This window comes from Scomber japonicus, chromosome 19, assembly GCF_027409825.1.
Source record: "Scomber japonicus isolate fScoJap1 chromosome 19, fScoJap1.pri, whole genome shotgun sequence".
Classification (NCBI taxonomy): domain Eukaryota; kingdom Metazoa; phylum Chordata; class Actinopteri; order Scombriformes; family Scombridae; genus Scomber; species Scomber japonicus.
The window spans coordinates 21,879,600-21,898,879 of NC_070596.1; the positions used below are offsets into that span (position 1 = coordinate 21,879,600).

Consider the following 19,280-nt stretch of genomic DNA (forward strand, 5'->3'; position numbering starts at 1 on the left):
GGTGCAAGTGTAACCTCCACGCCTCCCAGTGCCTGCTGCAGGATGGGAACCTCCAATGCCAGTGTGAACACAACACCACAGGCCAGGACTGCCAGCGCTGCAGGAAGGGCTTCAAAGCCAAGTCCTGGAAGGCTGGTTCCTACATGCCAACACCCAATGGCACCCCTAACACCTGTACGTACCCAAAAAACTTGTTTATATGTTCCTACTGTGTTTGTCCCGACCTCACACCCTGCACGCTGTTGGCTGGAAGCGAACAACACCCACTGCCCAAAGGTTGATGCCCAGAAAAAACCCAAACACAGCAAAATAAAAAGGAAATACAGACAGAGGTCAGAGTCTCTGCAGATATAACACTACTGCACATTTCTAGAGGGTCATAAGTGATGTTTGAGAGGGATTACTTTGGTATGAGTCTATAGAGCTTAAGGAAAATCCTGCTTAGTATGCTTTTAAGATGCCCTCTTCTGTCTTTTAACTTTTCTTTGTATTATACATTCAAAAATGTTCCTGCTTAAAAAAACCCAGTTGGTTTAAATATAATTTAATTTTATAAGCAGGTCTCTTTGTTCGACTACTTTTATGTTACCTTAGTGCCCTTTCAATTGTAACTGATAGTAGCTTAGGCCAAGTAATGTGACGCTATGTGTCTTGTTAACTGATGATAGCTCTAGAGTCATGCTAGCTGGCATTCACAAATTAGAGAGCTACAAGTGGGAACAGATCATACTGTAAGGCCTCCACAGTGTTATTGTGCCACATCCAGGTCCACCATAATAAACTGGTCACACTCAGTACAGGGATGCTGTGACAGTCATGACAGAGTAGTGAAGATGGTTTTTTTCTTAATTGTTCATTAGGGCTGATCATTTCATCAAAATATTATTGAAAACGCAGTATGGCAAAGTGCAATATCCAATTTGCAGAAGCTGTAATCTTTTGATAGAAGGTCAAATGTGTCACCATATATCTCTATAAATGTAGCTTTGTGGTGTTACAGCCTAAGGTAATATGTTGTTTGGATTTCAGTGAAGATGAAATGCAAACATTTCTATTCCCATTAAAATCGTGCTTCATATCGCAATTGCAATATCTCTCCAAATAATCCCAATATTAATTTTTTGCATATAATTCCCCCCATTGTTCATATTCTACTCTTGTTGCCACTCTCATAACCCCAAATTTCAACCTTCCAAATCAAGAATCCTGCCTTTTTTTATTCTTTCCAAATGAATCTGCATGCAGTTATTTTAAAATTACATTCCTTGCAGTACTCTTGATTTATGAATGTAAAGGTGTGTTCATCATTCTGAGGGCTTTAATGAAATGCAAGGATCAAGATAAACGGGTTAAAAAAGAAAGGAAAAGTTGAGAGAGAAGACGATTGAGCTCTCTGAGTCGTCGTCACCTTAGTGGCAGTGCAGTGAGCTGATCAGAGCTGTCTAACAACGGGGGAGTGCGTGGGGGGAAATCCTCTTGGAGAGAGTGTAGCCAGCTACAGTAGCTAGCTATGATAAAATAATAATCTAGGGCAGCTCCTCCCTAGTTTTCTCCTTTCAAACACACACACACACACACAGAGTGAAACACAGGCACACACACACATACCTGTACCTGCACTACCACTGCAGAGAACGGTCCTATTGTAAGCTCCTTTTTTTATCATGCTGTTGTTTCCAGCCACGTTCGAATGGCACTGACACACACCTTTAGATCCCATCACCAACCTTTTAAAACTTCTGAATCCCATTAGTGGAATTTAAAAATTTAAATGTTTGCAACTTTGCTTGAGTTGAAAATGCAACGTAAAATGGCCACGGCTCATGAAACAGTTTGGTCTCTACAGATTGTATAATGCATGCCGAGCTAAGCTAACTATAAATACAATCTGGGAAAATGTGCAAGAAAGGCAAAAAGTTTTGATTCAGGAGGGGGTAGTGCTCTCTTAAAACATACATATATGATGAGAAGCTCTGAACGTGAGGGTTTGTAGAAGTGTAACAGGTTGAATTCGGGGGAAAGGGAAGGGAAAAAAGGGGCGGGGGGTGCAAACACAGTAATTACCCCGGGACAATGAGAGGTGGTCTATAACAAGCCCTTACTTTGCAGAAGAGCTCTTAAGCTCTCTCTCTCCCACCTGAGTCTGATGAGTGAGGCAGAGTCGAGTCTTTAGGCAAATTGAATGCATAAATAAACAAGTTCTCATCTCCTCTTCCTTCTCTTTTTTTCTCTTTCAGGTACAATTGCTGGTTCCCCCTCCGGTTCTAGTAAGTAATAATGCAAAGCAAAGCAGAAGAGATGGTATTCCTCTCTCTCTCTCTTCCTGACTTGTCTCTCCATCTTTTTGTAGCATTGTTTTTCAAATTTTAAAGTTTTTAACCCCACACCTTGCCTCCTGCATGTCTCCTAAACCCACCCCTCTCTCTCCTGTGATGTTCAGCTGGCTCTCCAGTCAGTCACTTCTCTTTTCCCTGCCGTCTCCTCTCTCTCAGTGCTGCAGCTCGGGCCCTGTGTGCTTCATTATTAATAGGCCTCTCTGTCGCCATGTCCTTTCATCACAGCACATCACACTAACCTGCACAGGAGGAATTCTTCCACAGTTCTGCTGTTCTTATTTAGACTAAAGACGCTGCTGTTGGATCGAAGAAAAGGGGGGATGAGAGAGGACTGAGAATAGGTGGTGGATGGAGCGGCAAAGGTAGCTGAAAGAGAGACAGAGAGAGAAAGAGAAAAGACTCAGAAAGGGAGATAAATGGGAGAGAAGGATGCAGGCATATGTTAGTGTGTTGTAATGCAGTGTGATTCCGGGTGAAGAGCTCGGGGAGGCAGGAATAAAAGGGAATTTGATTAGGGATTCTCTCTGTGGAGAGGCTCTCAGCCTCCGAGCTGTTAGACAGAAACGATCGGCAAAGTGGCAACATCAACCCTGACAGCACTGGGCTTTTCTCCACATGGCCCAACAGTAAAAGGCTGTTGCATGGATAGACTGAGCAATTGGACTGCACTGCAGAAGTCTGCTGAGTTTTTTTTTAGGGGTCTCCTCTCATAATTAGATACAATTATGTGGTTATGTGGGAAAATAGTGGGAATGTTTTATCAAAGAAAAGAACAACGCTTGCTAATGGGCTTATCGTGAGTTTGCTGTAGTTGCACCCTTTGTTTACTGGCACAAAGACTCTATTAGTTAATCAACACTTTCAGCTTCATCTAATGTGTTTACTGCACCTGAAACAGACAATGAAGTTGAGGATGAGAATGAAGATGAAGATGAAGCAGAGGGTGAAGTTGAAGCTGGAGTTGAACTGTCCCCGGCTGTTACCCATGAGAACTCTGGAGCCAATCAGGAAGGTTCGGACAAATAGCCTTAGCCTTAGAGGAAGAATAGTGCATTTACTTAAGTACTGTGCATTTTGGAAAGTAATGTTGTACTTTATACTCCACTACACTTATTTGACAGCTCCTATTTTTCTAGATTAACATTTTACATTCTGCACGCACTGCAAATATCTCAATCCCACCAAGTAATATTAGTCTATTTAGTCCTGAAAGTCTTATTTCTTAAAAACAAATGAAACAACCTGTCACTGCACAGGTTTCCTGAATTATCTAAAGTAGGGTGTCCTTTCTGTCTTCACTCAAGATTCTCACACTTATATCTTGGAAATTCCTTGTTGTTTGTTATATGTTTTTCAACTAAAACAGGCTTACACTTATTATGAATCTAGCACTTATTATTCAAGAAAAAGAAGACTTTTAGGACTAATTAATAGTTACTTAGAAAGATCTGGGTTGGGGGTTGCAGTGCAAAATGTGATACGATCATAAACATTTTAATAGGCTTCATCTTGATCAATTAACATTAAAATCATACTTACAGGTGAATTCACAGGTAATGACAATCCAATAATATAACTAAATAAAACATTGCAACATTAAAGGGGCATTCTGCATAACGAGTACTTTTACTTTTGATAATATAATTAGGCGATAATACTTTTACTAAAGTTTCGAAGGCATGACTTTTACTTGTACTGGAGTATTTTTGTACAGTGTTACTTTTACCCAAGTAGAGGGTTTGAAAACTTCTTTACATGCTGTAGTGTATATAGTAGCGGTGTAGTGTAGATTTACTACAAACTTGACAAAGTGAGTATGGATGCTTGCGTGCCTGTGGATGTCCTCATAGCTGCAGACCCCACTGTGTGTTTGTGACTATATCATACGTAATCATCCTGCAGTTTACTGAAGGTCTTAAGATGCACTTGTCTGTTTCCTTGGCCGTATGGATCTCTGACGTTAATGTCAGGCGTGGGTTTGTCCCGTCTTGAGAGCGTGGCTGTCAAACTATATGGACGTTCAGACTTTATTTGTTCTGACTGACTGATTTTCAGCAACCCGGAGCGGATGTGAATAGATTCTGTCAGCCACTTGAACGTACAGTAAAGTAGTCCTCAAACCCCCGGTTAATGCTCATGCTAAATTTAAACCTGCCATCTTGGTAGGCAGCGGACCTCTCATGTTCCACAAGAAAAGCACTTAGGACGTGGGAGGAGTTGGGATTTCGGCACCGCTGTGATGCCATCGTACTTTTTTTTTCTTTTTCTTTTTTCTTTTTTGTCTTAAGGAAATCCATTAAGAGTGTTTGTTGAACAGCACAGCACTTTTGTTGTTTGGCTGACATCAGTAAAGAACTCAAAAGAAATTCACTGATTAGCTGTGATTCAGAAGAAGCTGACAGACGCTTTAGCGCTGTATAAACAGAGCCGCAGTCCTTTGTGGAGGCTTTCAAAGCACGCGATGAAGGACACAAAACCTCAGAATATCACATATGGACTTTTTCCTTACATTTAAAGTCATAATGTAGTCATTTTAATTATGTTTGGCATCCATATTTAAACGTTTTATTTAGATGTATAAGCTGTAGATTGTCTTATCTGGACCAAACATAAACCATCAACTTTTAATATGATTGCAGTTCTATTCAGCTGCACCAGAAAAGAAGATTATACTTTATTTTATTTTGTAGAGTTGTTTGAAGGCCTTATTTTATCTCCAGTTTAGAGATGTGTATGTGGTTTGAACCTGACCCCGATGTGTGCAAACCCTTGTTATCTGTGTTGCAGGTGTGTCTGTGTGTGTATGCGTGCACGTGTGTGTATTTGTAGATTTATGGCGAGCGTAGGGTGCAGTTCAGTTCTGTGAAGCCCATAAATCAACTTCATCCTCTCTTTTTCCTCCCGGGGAATCTGAGGTCTTTGGTTTTATTCTTACAGTGCGGCCGCCACTACTGTTTGTACACGCACAAACTAACACACACACACACACACACACTAATAGACCCACACACACATATGCAGTTTTATAATATCATAAGGTTGAAGGTCCTGTGACATTACTGAGTAGATCACATTAAATTATCTTTAATAATGTATCCAGTAATCCAGTATCTATGTTAGAAAAAGCAAGACGTGCACACAGTGTTACTGTAAAGCTAAATATGCAGCCTGGGATTTTATTTAAAATTTTTGTCCACCTAAAAGTTGCTTATGTAAATCAGATTTTAGGACGGATCTTTTTTTTAAGGAATTAAAGAAAAAAGCTAATTCCATCTTTCATTGTGGGATTTTACACAAATACAAGCTTTTCAAGTAGCACATGTATCTTCATAACCATTACAGCGGACTTATGGGTTGGACAGCATGTCATAGTAGTTGCACCCTTTGTCATGTCTCCGCTGCCCCAGTTAAGTCACTGAGCATGCTCAGATGAGGATTAGCAACCTATTGGCAGGAGAGTCTGATCCACAAAGCTCACAGCCCATTGGTCAGCTGGACAGATGGGTGTTTGGTGAGGGGAGGGGGGGGGGGGGGGGGTCAGAGAAACCAAATCCTAAAACCTAGTCATACATCTACCTATCCAGTCACCATAACCCCACATGACCCTACTTCATCTTTTCATCCAAAATCACATCCCAGGGTGTCCTGGCAGGGGTGCAGAAGAGCCTGCTTACAGCACACACACAGTCACAAACACACACACACAGATAGACAAGTGCAGACAGCACATACACACATGCACTGGGAATACATTACACGTTACACTAAAGCAACCAGTCACCCCAACCACAATCCTATGCATACACCATCTTTATTTCACTCCTGTCTATTGAAATTGTAGTATCTTTTTTTTTAAATGAAAACTTAACTTGGCCTCAGACTGAGAGAGATTGGATCATGCCTGGAAAATCATGTGACATATTAATAACATCCAAGCTGTCACTCAGTACGCTGCCATTAGGTGTTCTGGCAAATGTTAACCGGTCCTGAATCACAATGTGTTCATTAACGCGGAGCTCAATCAACGTCTGGCACTCATCGTAATAAACGATGAGAATGCTAAGACTGACAGGTGACATTAAACATTATTGTTATCATTTCTCCGGGTATATTAATACAAGTGACAAATGATCTCATTATATGCAAATGCATCAGTGTGGAAGGCACCTAGAAATGAGTCCTAGTGGGGGATAGCGCATGAGCCTACACCACACAGTATGCTAGTTTAAGCATGTATGTGTGTGTGTGAGTGAGAGTGAGAGTATGTGTGTCATGGGACAGTTAGTCCATCTGTACAGACAGACAGGCACATGTCAGAGGATTATGTAATGAATCAGCTTAGATTGTTGATGCACTCTATGAAAGAGTGATGGCGCTGTTGCATGGCTGAAAATGTGAGCTTTTTTTTACCTTTTATTTTCACATATAGAGTCCCTTCTCTCCATCATCGGCTCTGTTTCTGGAGTTGGACACTCACTATCCAACTCTATAAACCCTGATCCAGTTCCAGGTAGGCAATGCAAACTAGATAGGTTGAGACTAATTGAATTTAGTCACGATCACAGTGTGAATATACTAGAATAGAGAGCTACACGACCAGTGCATATCAATGAGTTGGTTAAAAATTATGTAGACTCCTGCTTTTATTGATGATGTAGAGCTTTACAAACCCCATGAACCCCAAATCCCCTGCTAGCCCTAGATTAAAGCCTGTCAGATCCTGCTTTCGCCTTCTCTGCTTTCCAGCTATCTAGGTTTAACAATTTAAAAAAAAACTTTACTATGCAGGTAGACGACCGCCTCCCCTAGAGGAAGACAATTGTTTGAACTCAAATTCACTATGTAGTCTTTTGGATGTGAAACAGATTTTATGACTCACTTTTTGCCATAAAACTGTTGACTGTTATCTGTGAGGTTACGAGGCAGCTTTGAGGAACTTTTCCTTGGTCTTATTTGTCGGTTTTTGACAACAATCGTGTATCAGTTATTTTATTTAAATGAGATGGATAGTCACTCTTGTGTGCGAATTAGTATTTCTGGTATATTTCCTGAATTAAAATGCTTAAAAAGTCTGTAAACACCTATTTCTAATGTTACATTAATTACACAACACATATGCAGCAAATGAAAAACCTCACAAAGAGCAGCACTGCATCACAATTTTGTTATTTGCTGTGATTAACTAACCGCTGAATGGAAATGTGACCACCAAACCATTTTAGGAATAGATTAGTGTGACGATTAGCCAGTCACTGCATCAGAGCAGTTCAAACAGGGGGAAATTGTATCAGTAGTTTCATGTATTCACACCATGTAGTTGTTAGTGTATTGTACACGTGTGCAGAGCTATATTTATGGATCAGTAATTGATTCATTGTTGCTGTTGAAGGTGAGAGGTGAGGAAGGATTTCCATTATTTTCTTCTCAGACACATATGCACACATCTATATACAACCCTATAACTGTAAAACAGAGTAATACACTTTCACAAACACTGTGTGATTTCATTTTACAACCATATTAACAATAGTCACACCTTTAACAGTTGCTGTGTTTTGCACAATCCCCTCCACACACACCATTTTCCAGCACTGAAAGAGTTGTGGAACAGCTTTCGAGTTTAGCCTATCTCAGCAGTGTGAAATCACACTTTCATTGTGTGTTCTCACTTCTGTGTGTGTAGGAACGTTCGAGCTTGAGCTTGTATATGTACACATTAGAAGAAAAACAAAAAAGAAGGAAAACTAGGCTTTCTGAGGCAGCATCTCTAATGCTAATGTCTGAGCCTGCTCATTCCTCATTGCATTTACACTCTCTGTCCTCATGCAACTGATGCAACAGACACCAGAGCTCCACCAGCAGAGACCAGACTTACACAGAGCTCAGTCTCGCTAACACACAACGTGTTACCCACCAGCCCTTTGTCAGTACCCGTGGGAGAATCTGACACACTTCCAGACAAAACAGAAGTTCTCCCTTCTTCCATATCCTCATCTCCATCAGAGGAGCATAGTGTTTCCTTGACACCACAGGAGCCAGAGGGGCTCACACCTTCAAAATCAATCCATGAGCACTCACATCAGTCTCACCCAGTCCTAGAAGAGTCTACACATCATTTGGTTGTTGATCATCATCATCATCATCCTCATCACCACCACCCTGCTCCAATCAAAGAGGAGTCCGTCATCCATCACGGTCACCATCATTCAAACCCGGTGAAAACTGAGGATAAACCATCAGAGCCAAAGCACAGTGAAGGAGGAGGTAAGCTGCACCCGTAGCTCTAGATGACAGTAGATATAGAATAGAGTCAAGCCCGCTTTGGAAAATAGAATAACCTAATTTAGTAATGGGAGATGATTTTCATTTCTAGACACCATGATGGTTTTATAGTGTACAACCCTTCTGAAATGGACAATTTTCAGGAGGTTAAAGTCACTGAAATGCTCTTATACACAAGCTATCATAATTTTATGTTGCTCGGCATCATATCACATGTCAGGGAGGCTTATTCAATTTAGATAGTGACACTGAAATCTAGTTAATGTGAGTGAGTGAGAGAGTGAGAGAGTGAGAGAGAGAGAGAGAGAGAGAGAGAGAGAGAGAGAGAGAGGGGGGGGGGGGGGGGGGTAGAGAGACAAACAGGAGGGTTTATAAATTCAGGCCGTTGAAAGTTCATGAAAAATCTGAGTTTAGTTGACATTGTCTTTGCATCATTCAGAGACACTGAGAGGATCAGAGTGACGGAAATATATAAAGAGGTGACAGGGAAGAGACTGAATCAGGCCCAGCTGAAAACAACCCAATGTTAACCTTGACTTACTGAAGCAGATTACAAAATACTATGTCACTGGGGTGAGGGTAGGGGGGGGGGCATTACTATATAAGTGTCATGATATAATTAAAGAATCACGTGTTCTTTGAGGTCATTTTCTGACGGTGTTGGCTCAGTGTCAGCCTGCCATTGAGAGTGCAGATGAAGAGCTCCATCACTGTCATGGTTTACGAAGCCCAACAGACTCATACAAAACCTTCTTTCAGTCAGCGTAGAGCAAGCAGGAAACCCCTGAATGCTACGGCTGCCAGCGTCTGATGTCAGACACTTTGGGCTGAGCTGATTGAGATTAATGCCAAGAATGGTTCGAATCACTCCTACCCCCAAGGCAGCATGGGTTACTGAGATTAAATGCATTTATGCTCACTGCTGAGCTATATCAGCCTTTGAAACAACCGTTATCCAGAATCCTGCTTTCCCCATAAGAGAGGGTTTTTTTAGGCGGCATGTGTGTGCACGTGTGTGTGTGTGTGTGTGTGTGTGTGTGACAGATGTGTGAGAGAGCAGGTCTAGTGGGGCCAGAGTCGGACATGAGTAGAGGAAGGCATGGGTTACTTTGATGAGATGTAATGATGGCATGATGCCAGTCGTGTGAAATGGTCCAGGGGTGCTGTGAGAACAGCTGCTGGCGCCCTGTCTCACTGGAGCCCCAGGGAGGGGGAGGGATGAAGGGGAGCGAGCGGGCGGGAGATAGCCTGAAGGGGGCCGCTCTGCAGGGGAGCAGGATGCTTGCAGGATGCCCCTCTCTGAAGAAGAACAACTGGAGACATACATTGCCCGTGCAAAAACACCTCAAGGGAAAACACAGATGGATGCTGCACCGTATTCTCTAGCGGTCTGGTAATCATTAGTCCCTCAATGACATGCACAGTGTGGTCACTTCGTGTGACTGGTTTTCTGTATTTTTAGTTGTAATCATGTCTGTGAGGAGTATTGTAGTGTTTTGATTTATTGAATTGTGGCTGCAAATGAAGGAAAAAAAGGTAGACAAGAAGAGGAGGCTTGATCCACAAACTGAACTAGTTTCACATCTCTCTTCTTTTACTTGTGCTCATTGTAGCCCTAAAAACTTGATGCAAAGGATCCTGGGAATGGCATAAAGCCCTCTGGGAAAGTGGAACATACAAAGAAAAGGGGGAAAAAGTTGAGCAAGAGACAATTAAAAATGCAGTAAAAGTGGGATGTGTATGAACACTTAGTCTCGAGAAGCTACATTGATTCAAGAGGTTTTGTGCCAGTGTGGAGACGGTAAATCTCTACATAAAGAAGGACACCCATGAGGAGATGTTACTGTAATACAATACAGTACACAGCATCCTATGAATATTCATCTTCTGGGTAAATACAGTAAAAAAGAAAAAAAAGAACAGAGATACTCCTCTTTTTCTATTATGAGAGGGAACAAAGAAACAAGCACGAACAGCAGTCAGATTTTATGACATTCAGATAAAAGGAAGTGCATGTCATTTCTTTCACACCCAGAGTGAAAGTGCAATGATGAAGGAGTTTCTCAAGCCTCTCTTGACTCTCACAGCTTTTTCCCAAGCCCAGGGCTGAGGCCCCTGATGGGGCAATCCACTATCTGACAGAGAAAAAAGAGGAAAAGAAAACAAGGTCTCAGAGGATGACGAGAAGGGAAAGAAGGCAGACAATATCAGTAATCTTTACGCGCTGCAGCATCAGCCTAATTATACAGTCCTTAATGTTTAGGTTGCTGAGGGAAGTATAATACTCCACAAGATGTCTTCTCTTGTTATGCTAATGATAACTATGGTCTGTCAGTCTCTCACAAATCTGAGGAACAAGTACATGAGAGCCACGGCCACAAAACAACAACGTCACCTGAGCATGGAAAGGAAATAAAGGCTGAAACGAAAGGTATCTCTTTTAGATGTAGTGGCAGCATTATTTTCATAAAATGTACCTCATGTTTTTGTTTGTTACTGTATATCAATGATGATTGTGGTATGTCAGTCTCCCAACCTACTGAGGAACACAGGCATGAGACTCATGGCCACCAATCAGTGTCATCTGAACATGCAGTGGAAAGGAAGGAGGAGGAAAAAGAAAGACTATCTGAAAAAACAGGTATCACTTATATGTAATAGTGGTAATGGGTAGGTTTATATACTGTAGTTTAGTTGTGGTACAGTAATGAAGTCGGTGGAGTTAAACTTGACAGCTCACAGTGAAACAGCAGAAATCGATCAAACTTTGTCTCTTCATTGACATGATAGCCTGTCATCAACATAAGATGTCGAGCTAAATCATAATTTTGGCACTTGCATCATATTTTTATCTGATAAACTGGTGCCATGAAAGGAAAAAACAGGCAGCTGAAACAGCTTATTCATGGTTTAGGTTGCTGAGAAATAGCATGTAACATGTACTTCATCAGATGTTTTTGCTTGTTATGTCAATGACGACTGTGATGTGATAGTCTACCACAAATCTGAGGAACATATTCATGAGACTCACGGCCACAAAACACCAACCTCATCTGAACACAACGAGGAAAGAGAAGCCATAAGAAAAAAGTGTCTCCTTTGCATGTACTGTAGTTAATAGTGTAGGAAATATGCAGTAGATAAACTTTCACAGCGAGTTTAATGTGGCAACTTCAAGCGAAATATGGCCCCCTAAAAACTAAAGACTGCTACATTTAGGCTCCTTATGTTAATTAACATTTTGCTGTGGCAGTGTATCACAAATCTGAGCAACACGAACAAACTCGTTGCCACAAAACAACAACCTCACATAAGCACAGGGAAAATGGGGGTAGGGGGGATGGCACTGAAGAGACACATATCTCTTTTATGTGTAGTGGTGGAGAAATAGTAATCTACTTTAGTATGTAAATTTACTGTATATGCTGTAGTTTACTTGTGCAGTAGACCAAAGTTAAATTTAGCAACACACAGCAAAACATGGTTCTCTAAATAACTGTAAACAACAGTAAACAGCATGCATTGTAAATGTTGCTTGTTATTTCAGTCTCTCACCATTCTGAAGAGCACATACATGTACATGAGACTCATGGCCACAAAACAACAACCTCATCTGAGCATGGAGAGGAAAGAAAAACTGAAAGTAAAGGTATCTCTTAATATGCAGTAGAGGCAATGCTCTCAAGTCCTTTTCACACATGCAGTCTATCCCTGAAATGTTCAGGAACATTTCTTGCATGGGTTCATATGTGAATGGAAGCAGGGGGTCGATATTCAGGGGAAATCTGTACCGCCAATTTCCCACCTCAAGATCCGATAACGCCGATAAATGGCTGTGTTGTGAATGAAAGCAGTAACATCACAGGGACAAGCACATAAAGGGTTACATATGTCTGATGCTTTTAGATGAGAGCGATCGAATCAATCGTCCCGCACTCCGCTGATGACGTATTTGAATCTTGGGGCCCCATCTTGCGGTCGGCGCACAGAGGATGGCGGGCATGGCGCATGTGTCTTTGTTAGTTTCCCCCGGCGTAGTTGTCATTTTCTCACCCTGCGCCCATGTTGTCTAAATAGCAAATGCACTTGTTGGTCTCAAAATGAGGTGTGGTCAGGCGCATTGGTGGCACGTTGCTATTTTAAGGCAGAGGAAAGAGATCACCCAGCCCTACTAACAAACAACACAAGTGTTTGGGTTTGCAAACAGGCTCCTTTTTTTAAGAATGCCTTCAAACTAGACACTAGAAACAGGTTTGGAGCCATCTTCCGCCATATATATGTACATCTGGCCTCTACTCATCATCTTCTTCTTCTGTTGAGTTTTATGGCGGATGGCATCCATAAATGTTGCATGACCCCCATCTTCTGGACTATTCCTATTCCCATCTATTTCAGTGCAAGGAAATATTCCTGAATGTAGCTGCATGTGTGAACAATGAAATTCACTAGAGGTGCCTAAAATTTACCAGGAACTATGTGTGAAAGAGGCTATAGATTTATATAATGTAGTTCACTTGTGCTTTAGGAAATATGCAGTAGATACTGAACTGAACGTTCCTCACAAGCTTGGCAACTCAGTGTAAAATGGGCCCCTTAAATCTGGAAACCAGCCATTTACCAAAATGTTTGCTTGTTAATATTACTAATAACTGTGTGTGTCAGTCTCCCAAAAGTCTGACGATCACATGCATGGCACTCATGGCCCCAACAGCTCTTTCTCATCTGAGCAAAGAGAGGAAAAGGAGGAGGAAAAAGAAAGAGAAGCTGAGAGGAAAGATATATGTTTTAGATGTACTGTAGTAGTGAATGTAGCTGGTTGTAAGTAGTAGTAGTAATACTAGTAGTTAACCTGTAGTGGTGGATAAACTTTCACCATGGGTCAAACATGCCCCTGAAAAGTAGGAAAATGTAGCTAATGTTTTGCTTGTTATTTCAATGACAATTGTGGTGTTTCAGTCTCCCACGAGTCTGAGGGACACGGACATAAGACTCTTGGCCACAAAACACCAACCTCAAATCAGCACGGAGAGGAAAGAGGTATCTCTTTTAGATGTAATTGTGGCAATATTTACATGCTGTAGTTTACTTGTGCAGGAAATATGCAGTTGATATACTTTTTGCAAGTTAAACGTGGAAGCTCAGTGGAAACTGTGACCTTGGAAAATGAAAATAGCAGGAATGTATCTAAATTTATCTCTTCAGTGACATGATAGCTTGTCAGTCAACCTAAGCTGTGGAGTATAATCGTAATTTTGGCACCAACGGCGGCATCATATTTTTTCATCACTGAAGCAAGAAATTGAAGGGCAAAAAATTAAGTGAAAGAGGGCTACACCGTTGTTTAAGTTACCCAGGAAAGAACATGTACAGTTTCTTCATATGATGTTTTTGGTTGTTATTTAAATGATGATTGTGATATTTCAGTCTCCCACAAGTCTGAGGTACACGTACATGTACATGAGACTCATGGCCACAAAATACCAACCTCATCTGAGCATGGACAGGAAATAAAAGCTGAAAAGAAATGTATCTCTCTTATAGTGGCAATATTATTGTAGTTTTTATTTACCTGTAGTGGTGGAAATGTGCAGCAGATTTACTACAATTTAAACATGGCAACTAGCAGCGAAAAGTGGTCCCCTGAAAATCTATCCAAACTTTTGTTTTTTATGCTAATGACGGTTGTTGTGGCAGTCCCCCATGAATCTGAGGGTCATGGACAACTGCATGAGACTCTTGGCCATATAACATCAACCTCATCTGAGCACGGCGCAGAAAGGGAGGAACATAAAGAAATTAAAGGTATCTGTAGTAGTTGTAGTTAAAGTAGTAGTTGTAATAATTTATTGTACATACCATAGATTATTGGTTGTGCAGCAAATATGCAGTAGATAATCGTTCCTTAGCTAAACTTGGTAACCTGCATGTCAATAAATTCAAGCAATAGAGCAAAATCTTAATGTGACCTTATTGTTTAAATTGCTGAGAAAAATAATATACAATTTTCCTCATATGATGTTTATGATTGTTTTGTAAATTATATTTGTGGTGTGTCAGTCTCCCACAAGTCTGAGGGACACGGACATGAAGCTCACGGCCACATAACACCATCCTCACATGAACAAGGACATGAGGCTCATGGCCACATAACACCAACCTCACATGAGGCTCATGGCTACAAAACACCATCTTTACATGACCAAGGACATGAGGCTCATGGCCACATAACACCGACCTCACATGAGCAAGGACATGAGGCTCAAGGCCACAAAACATCTTCACACGAACAAGGACATGAAGCTCACAGCCACATAACACCACCCTCACATGAGCAAGGACATGAGGCTCACAGCCACATAACACCAGCCTCACATGAGCAAGGACATGAGGCTCACGGCCACAAAACATCATCATCACATGAGGCTCCTGGCCAAAATACACCATCTTCACATGATCACGGACATGAGGCTCACGGCCATATAACACCAACCTCACATGAGCAAGGACATGAGGCTAATGGCCACAAAGCACCAACCTCACATGAGGATCATGGCCACAAAACACCATCTTCACATGATCATGGACATGAGGCTCACAGCCACCAAATGCCAACCTCACATGAGACTCATGGCCACAAAACACCATCTTCACATGACCATGGACATGAGGCTCACAGTCACCAAATGCCAACCTCACATGAGACTCATGGCCACAAAACACCATCTTCACATGAGCAAGGACATGAGGCTCATGGCCACAAAGCACCAACCTCACATGAGGATCATGTCCACAAAACACCATCTTCAAATGAGCAAGGACATGAGGCTCATGGCCACAAAGCACCGACCTCACATGAGGATCATGGCCACAAGACACCATCCTCACATGATCATGGACATGAAGCTCATGGCCACCAAACACCAACCTCAAATGAGCATGGACATGAGGCTCATGGCCACAAAGCACCATCCTCACATGATCACGGACATGAGGCTCACGGCCACCAAACGCCAACCTCACATGAGACTCATGGCCACAAAACACCATCCTCACATGATCACGGACATGAGGCTAACGGCCACCAAATGCCAACCTCACATGAGGCTCATGGCCACCAAATGCCAACCTCACATGAGGCTCATGGCCACCAAATGCCAACCTCACATGAGGCTCATGGCCACAAAGCACCAACCTCACATGAGACTCCTGGCCACAAAACACCATCCTTACATGATCACGGACATGAGGCTCACGGCCACCAAACGCCAACTTCACACGAGACTCATGGCCACAAAACACCATCCTCACATGATCACGGACATGAGGCTCACGGCCACCAAATGCCAACCTCACATGAGGCTCATGGCCACAAAGCACCAATCTCACATGAGGCTCATGGCCACAAAACACCATCCTCATATGCTCACGGACATGAGGCTCATGGCCACCAAACGCCAACCTCACATGAGGCTCATGGCCACAAAGCACCAACTTCACATGAGGCTCATGGCCACAAAACACCATCTTCACATGATCACGGACATGAGGCTCACGGCCACCAAATGCCAACCTCACATGAGGCTCATGGCCACAAAGTACCAACCTCACATGAGGCTCATGGCCACAAAGCACCAACCTCACATGAGGCTCATGGCCACAAAGCACCAACCTCACATGACGCTCATGGCCACAAAGCACCAACCTCACATGACGCTCATGGCCACAAAGCACCAACCTCACATGAGGCTCATGGCCACAAAGCACCAACCTCACATGAGGCTCATGGCCACAAAGCACCAACCACACACGAGGCTCACGGCCACCAAACTCCAACCTCACATGAAGTTCATAGCCACAAACCACCATCTTCACATGATCACGGACATGAGGCTCATGGCCACAAAACAACTTCATCTGGGCACGGAGAGGAAAGGAAAGGTATATTTGTTAGAAGTAGTGATGGCAGTCTTCCTGTAAAATTGCCCTTATATTTTTGCTTAGTCTGTCAATGACGATTGTGGTATGTCAGTCTCCCACCATTTTGAGGAGCATGGACATGGAAGTCATGGCCACAGAACAACATCTTCATCTGAGCATGGTGAGAAAACGAAATGTATCGGTATTTAGATCTTGTAGATTTACCATTGTTATACAGTAGATTTCTCATAATAGGCCTAAATAAGCAGTAGATAAACTCTGAGTTAAACTTAGCTGAAAAATGGGCTCCTAACTGGAAACAACAAGAATAAACCTAAATTGATCTGTTCAGTGACATGCTTGCATGTCAGTCAACAAAAGTTATTGGGCTAAATCAAAGTTTGGTATTAGTATCATATTCTTATCTGAAAGAACAGAAAAGATACAAGGATGAAAAAGAAAAAATGGTTAGACAAGAAAAGGGCGACGAATTTGACATTGGAGATACCCTCAAAATACATTCAATGCTGGATCTGTGTTAAGGATAATGTCAACATCGCATTTAGGGATGTCAACGGTGTACCACAAAAAGATTTTGACCTGTTATGCAAGTTGGTATACTGTATATGTTAATTTGCATCCTAGGGTTGGGTACTAATTTGTTAATTTGCATTATTCACATTAGATCAATCAGTGCCATATTTTGGTACCTTGTGAGACAGAGTAAGCGCAGCACCAAAATAAATTTTAAAACCACTCATTTTCCGACCAAAATGTCACATGGCTCTGACAGGAGCAACTTCCCGCACATATGTGTTTGCCTGCTCTGAAAGACTTCATGGCATGGATATAAACTCACATGGCGACTGTTAGCCTAGCTTGCTAATCCTAAGGCCTACCTGTAATAACAAAGTACGTTATTCACTCATTTGGTGTGCAGAATGATTGAGACTGGTGTGCTGCCAATCAGTGTAGAGGAAGTCGAGGGATAGACAGTTAGTTTGGTACCTCAAGCCCAAGTATGTTATGCCACTGAGAGCTATGAAACACACTGAAGACATTTTGAGGTGAAGAAAGATGAGCTAAAAGTGAAGCTAATCAGGGCTTATAACCTAGCTCTGACCATCAACTGCTGGACAGCTCTCAAAATGGAAAGCTTTATCACAACATTCATCACATCTTTAATTATCGGTTGATGGGTGTCGGTCTATCGATAGCAAAATTAACTGAAAGTCACATCCCTAACAAGTTTTAAATATTGTCATCAGTTGCCTGATAAACTAATTATAGACAGTACAAAATGTTGTGCTTTATGATACTAATAAATTAGTATTTAAATTTCTAAAAACCTATAAAGTATGAATTAAATAATAAAATACTACTTAGATAAGTCTGTTACATTAGAATATGAGGGGATAGGATTTATGTTAGAAAAGCCTTCTTATAGATAATTAAATTATGTTTTGTCAGTTGTTCTATCTAGTCTGGTAAAACAGCCTGAGATAATCTGTTAATATTGTGAGTCGTTGCTCCTTTGTAGGGCACAACGTCATTGTAAAACCTGCCGGTGAAAGATGGGGTCATGCTACCCATGTGTCTCATGGAAAAGACGATGAAGACAGAGAAGAGAAGAAAAAGGAAAAAAGGAAAGGTAGAATTTGAACATATAGTAGAATAGCACAGTGATTCATAACTGGTTTCAAGAATGGGACCCAAAATGTGTCATAATGAAAGAAATAAGTTGGGGGGTTTTTTGCAAGTTTTTAAATGAGTCCTCTGAGCTGCTTCCCTAAGGTTGCTGATTGCTTGAGCTCTCATTTTTATTCCTATGTCCTCCATTATTGTCCAGACTGCAAAATGAGATGCCTAAATGCACTTGAAGTATCTTCAAGAGGAACCATGGCATTCATATTTCAGAGAATTCTTATTTTAAGTTTTAAAAACCCATTTGCTTAAGTGTCTTGAACGTTTGTTGTTGGTACATTCATGTGCAGGTGGGATGTGGAAATAAATGCATTCCTCATTCTAAGAACTTACATAATGCTAAAAAACAAAAACATCTAAACAATCTGCACCACTTTGCCAGTCCACTCCACATATTACTAAAGATTTGACTCAAACAAACAAAGAAACTCTGAGTCGGGTGCCTCACAACAGAATTTCTTGGCAAACAGATGAATAAAATGTTGACTTATGGGTCTCAACCAGTTGAGAAACACTGAAGTAGTTGAAGACTTTTCCAGTCTCTTCTTTAGGGTAGAATCATATAGGAATCCCATCCACCTTATCCACGTGACCTATTTATAGTGCTGCAGGTGAAGGTATAGTAGATGACAGCAGCACCAGTGGATGATGTGAAAACACAAATCTTAAACAAAGATTCCTTCATTTCTCAAGGGCTTCTGCAACTCTTGATCTCAGGACAGCCTCAGGCCAGACAGTTGTTTGGAATCATATACGATAATTTCAGAGGTAAGAGACCAACACAAGCAGCATGTGATGTGAAGATACAGATGACAGACTCAAGCTTGGTTGACTCCTTTGGATTCTGTGGTTTAGATCAGTGGGTTATAAAACCTTTGTCTTTTCACTATAGTGTGGAATCTGCGTTTTAAAACAGAAAACCTGTGGAAAAATTCCTTTCATTGTATGTTTTGTGTTTTTCATTTTGCTCATTTTTCCCCTCCATGCATCTGTGACTCCCTCCTGGTTGTATTTACTTTATATGCATGATCAAGGTAAGTA

General features: G+C 41.6%; 1 protein-coding gene across 1 annotated transcript in view; it reads left to right on the forward strand.

Annotated features, from left to right (window-relative positions):
• ntng2b (netrin g2b) overlaps positions 1-19,280 on the forward strand; it is a 65,922-nt gene that overhangs the window by 39,163 nt on the left and 7,479 nt on the right. Inside the window, exons 5-6 of the mRNA XM_053339498.1 lie at positions 2-174; positions 2,238-2,267. Coding sequence (XP_053195473.1) covers positions 2-174; positions 2,238-2,267 — 203 coding nt within the window. The remainder of the gene's footprint in view (position 1; positions 175-2,237; positions 2,268-19,280) is intronic.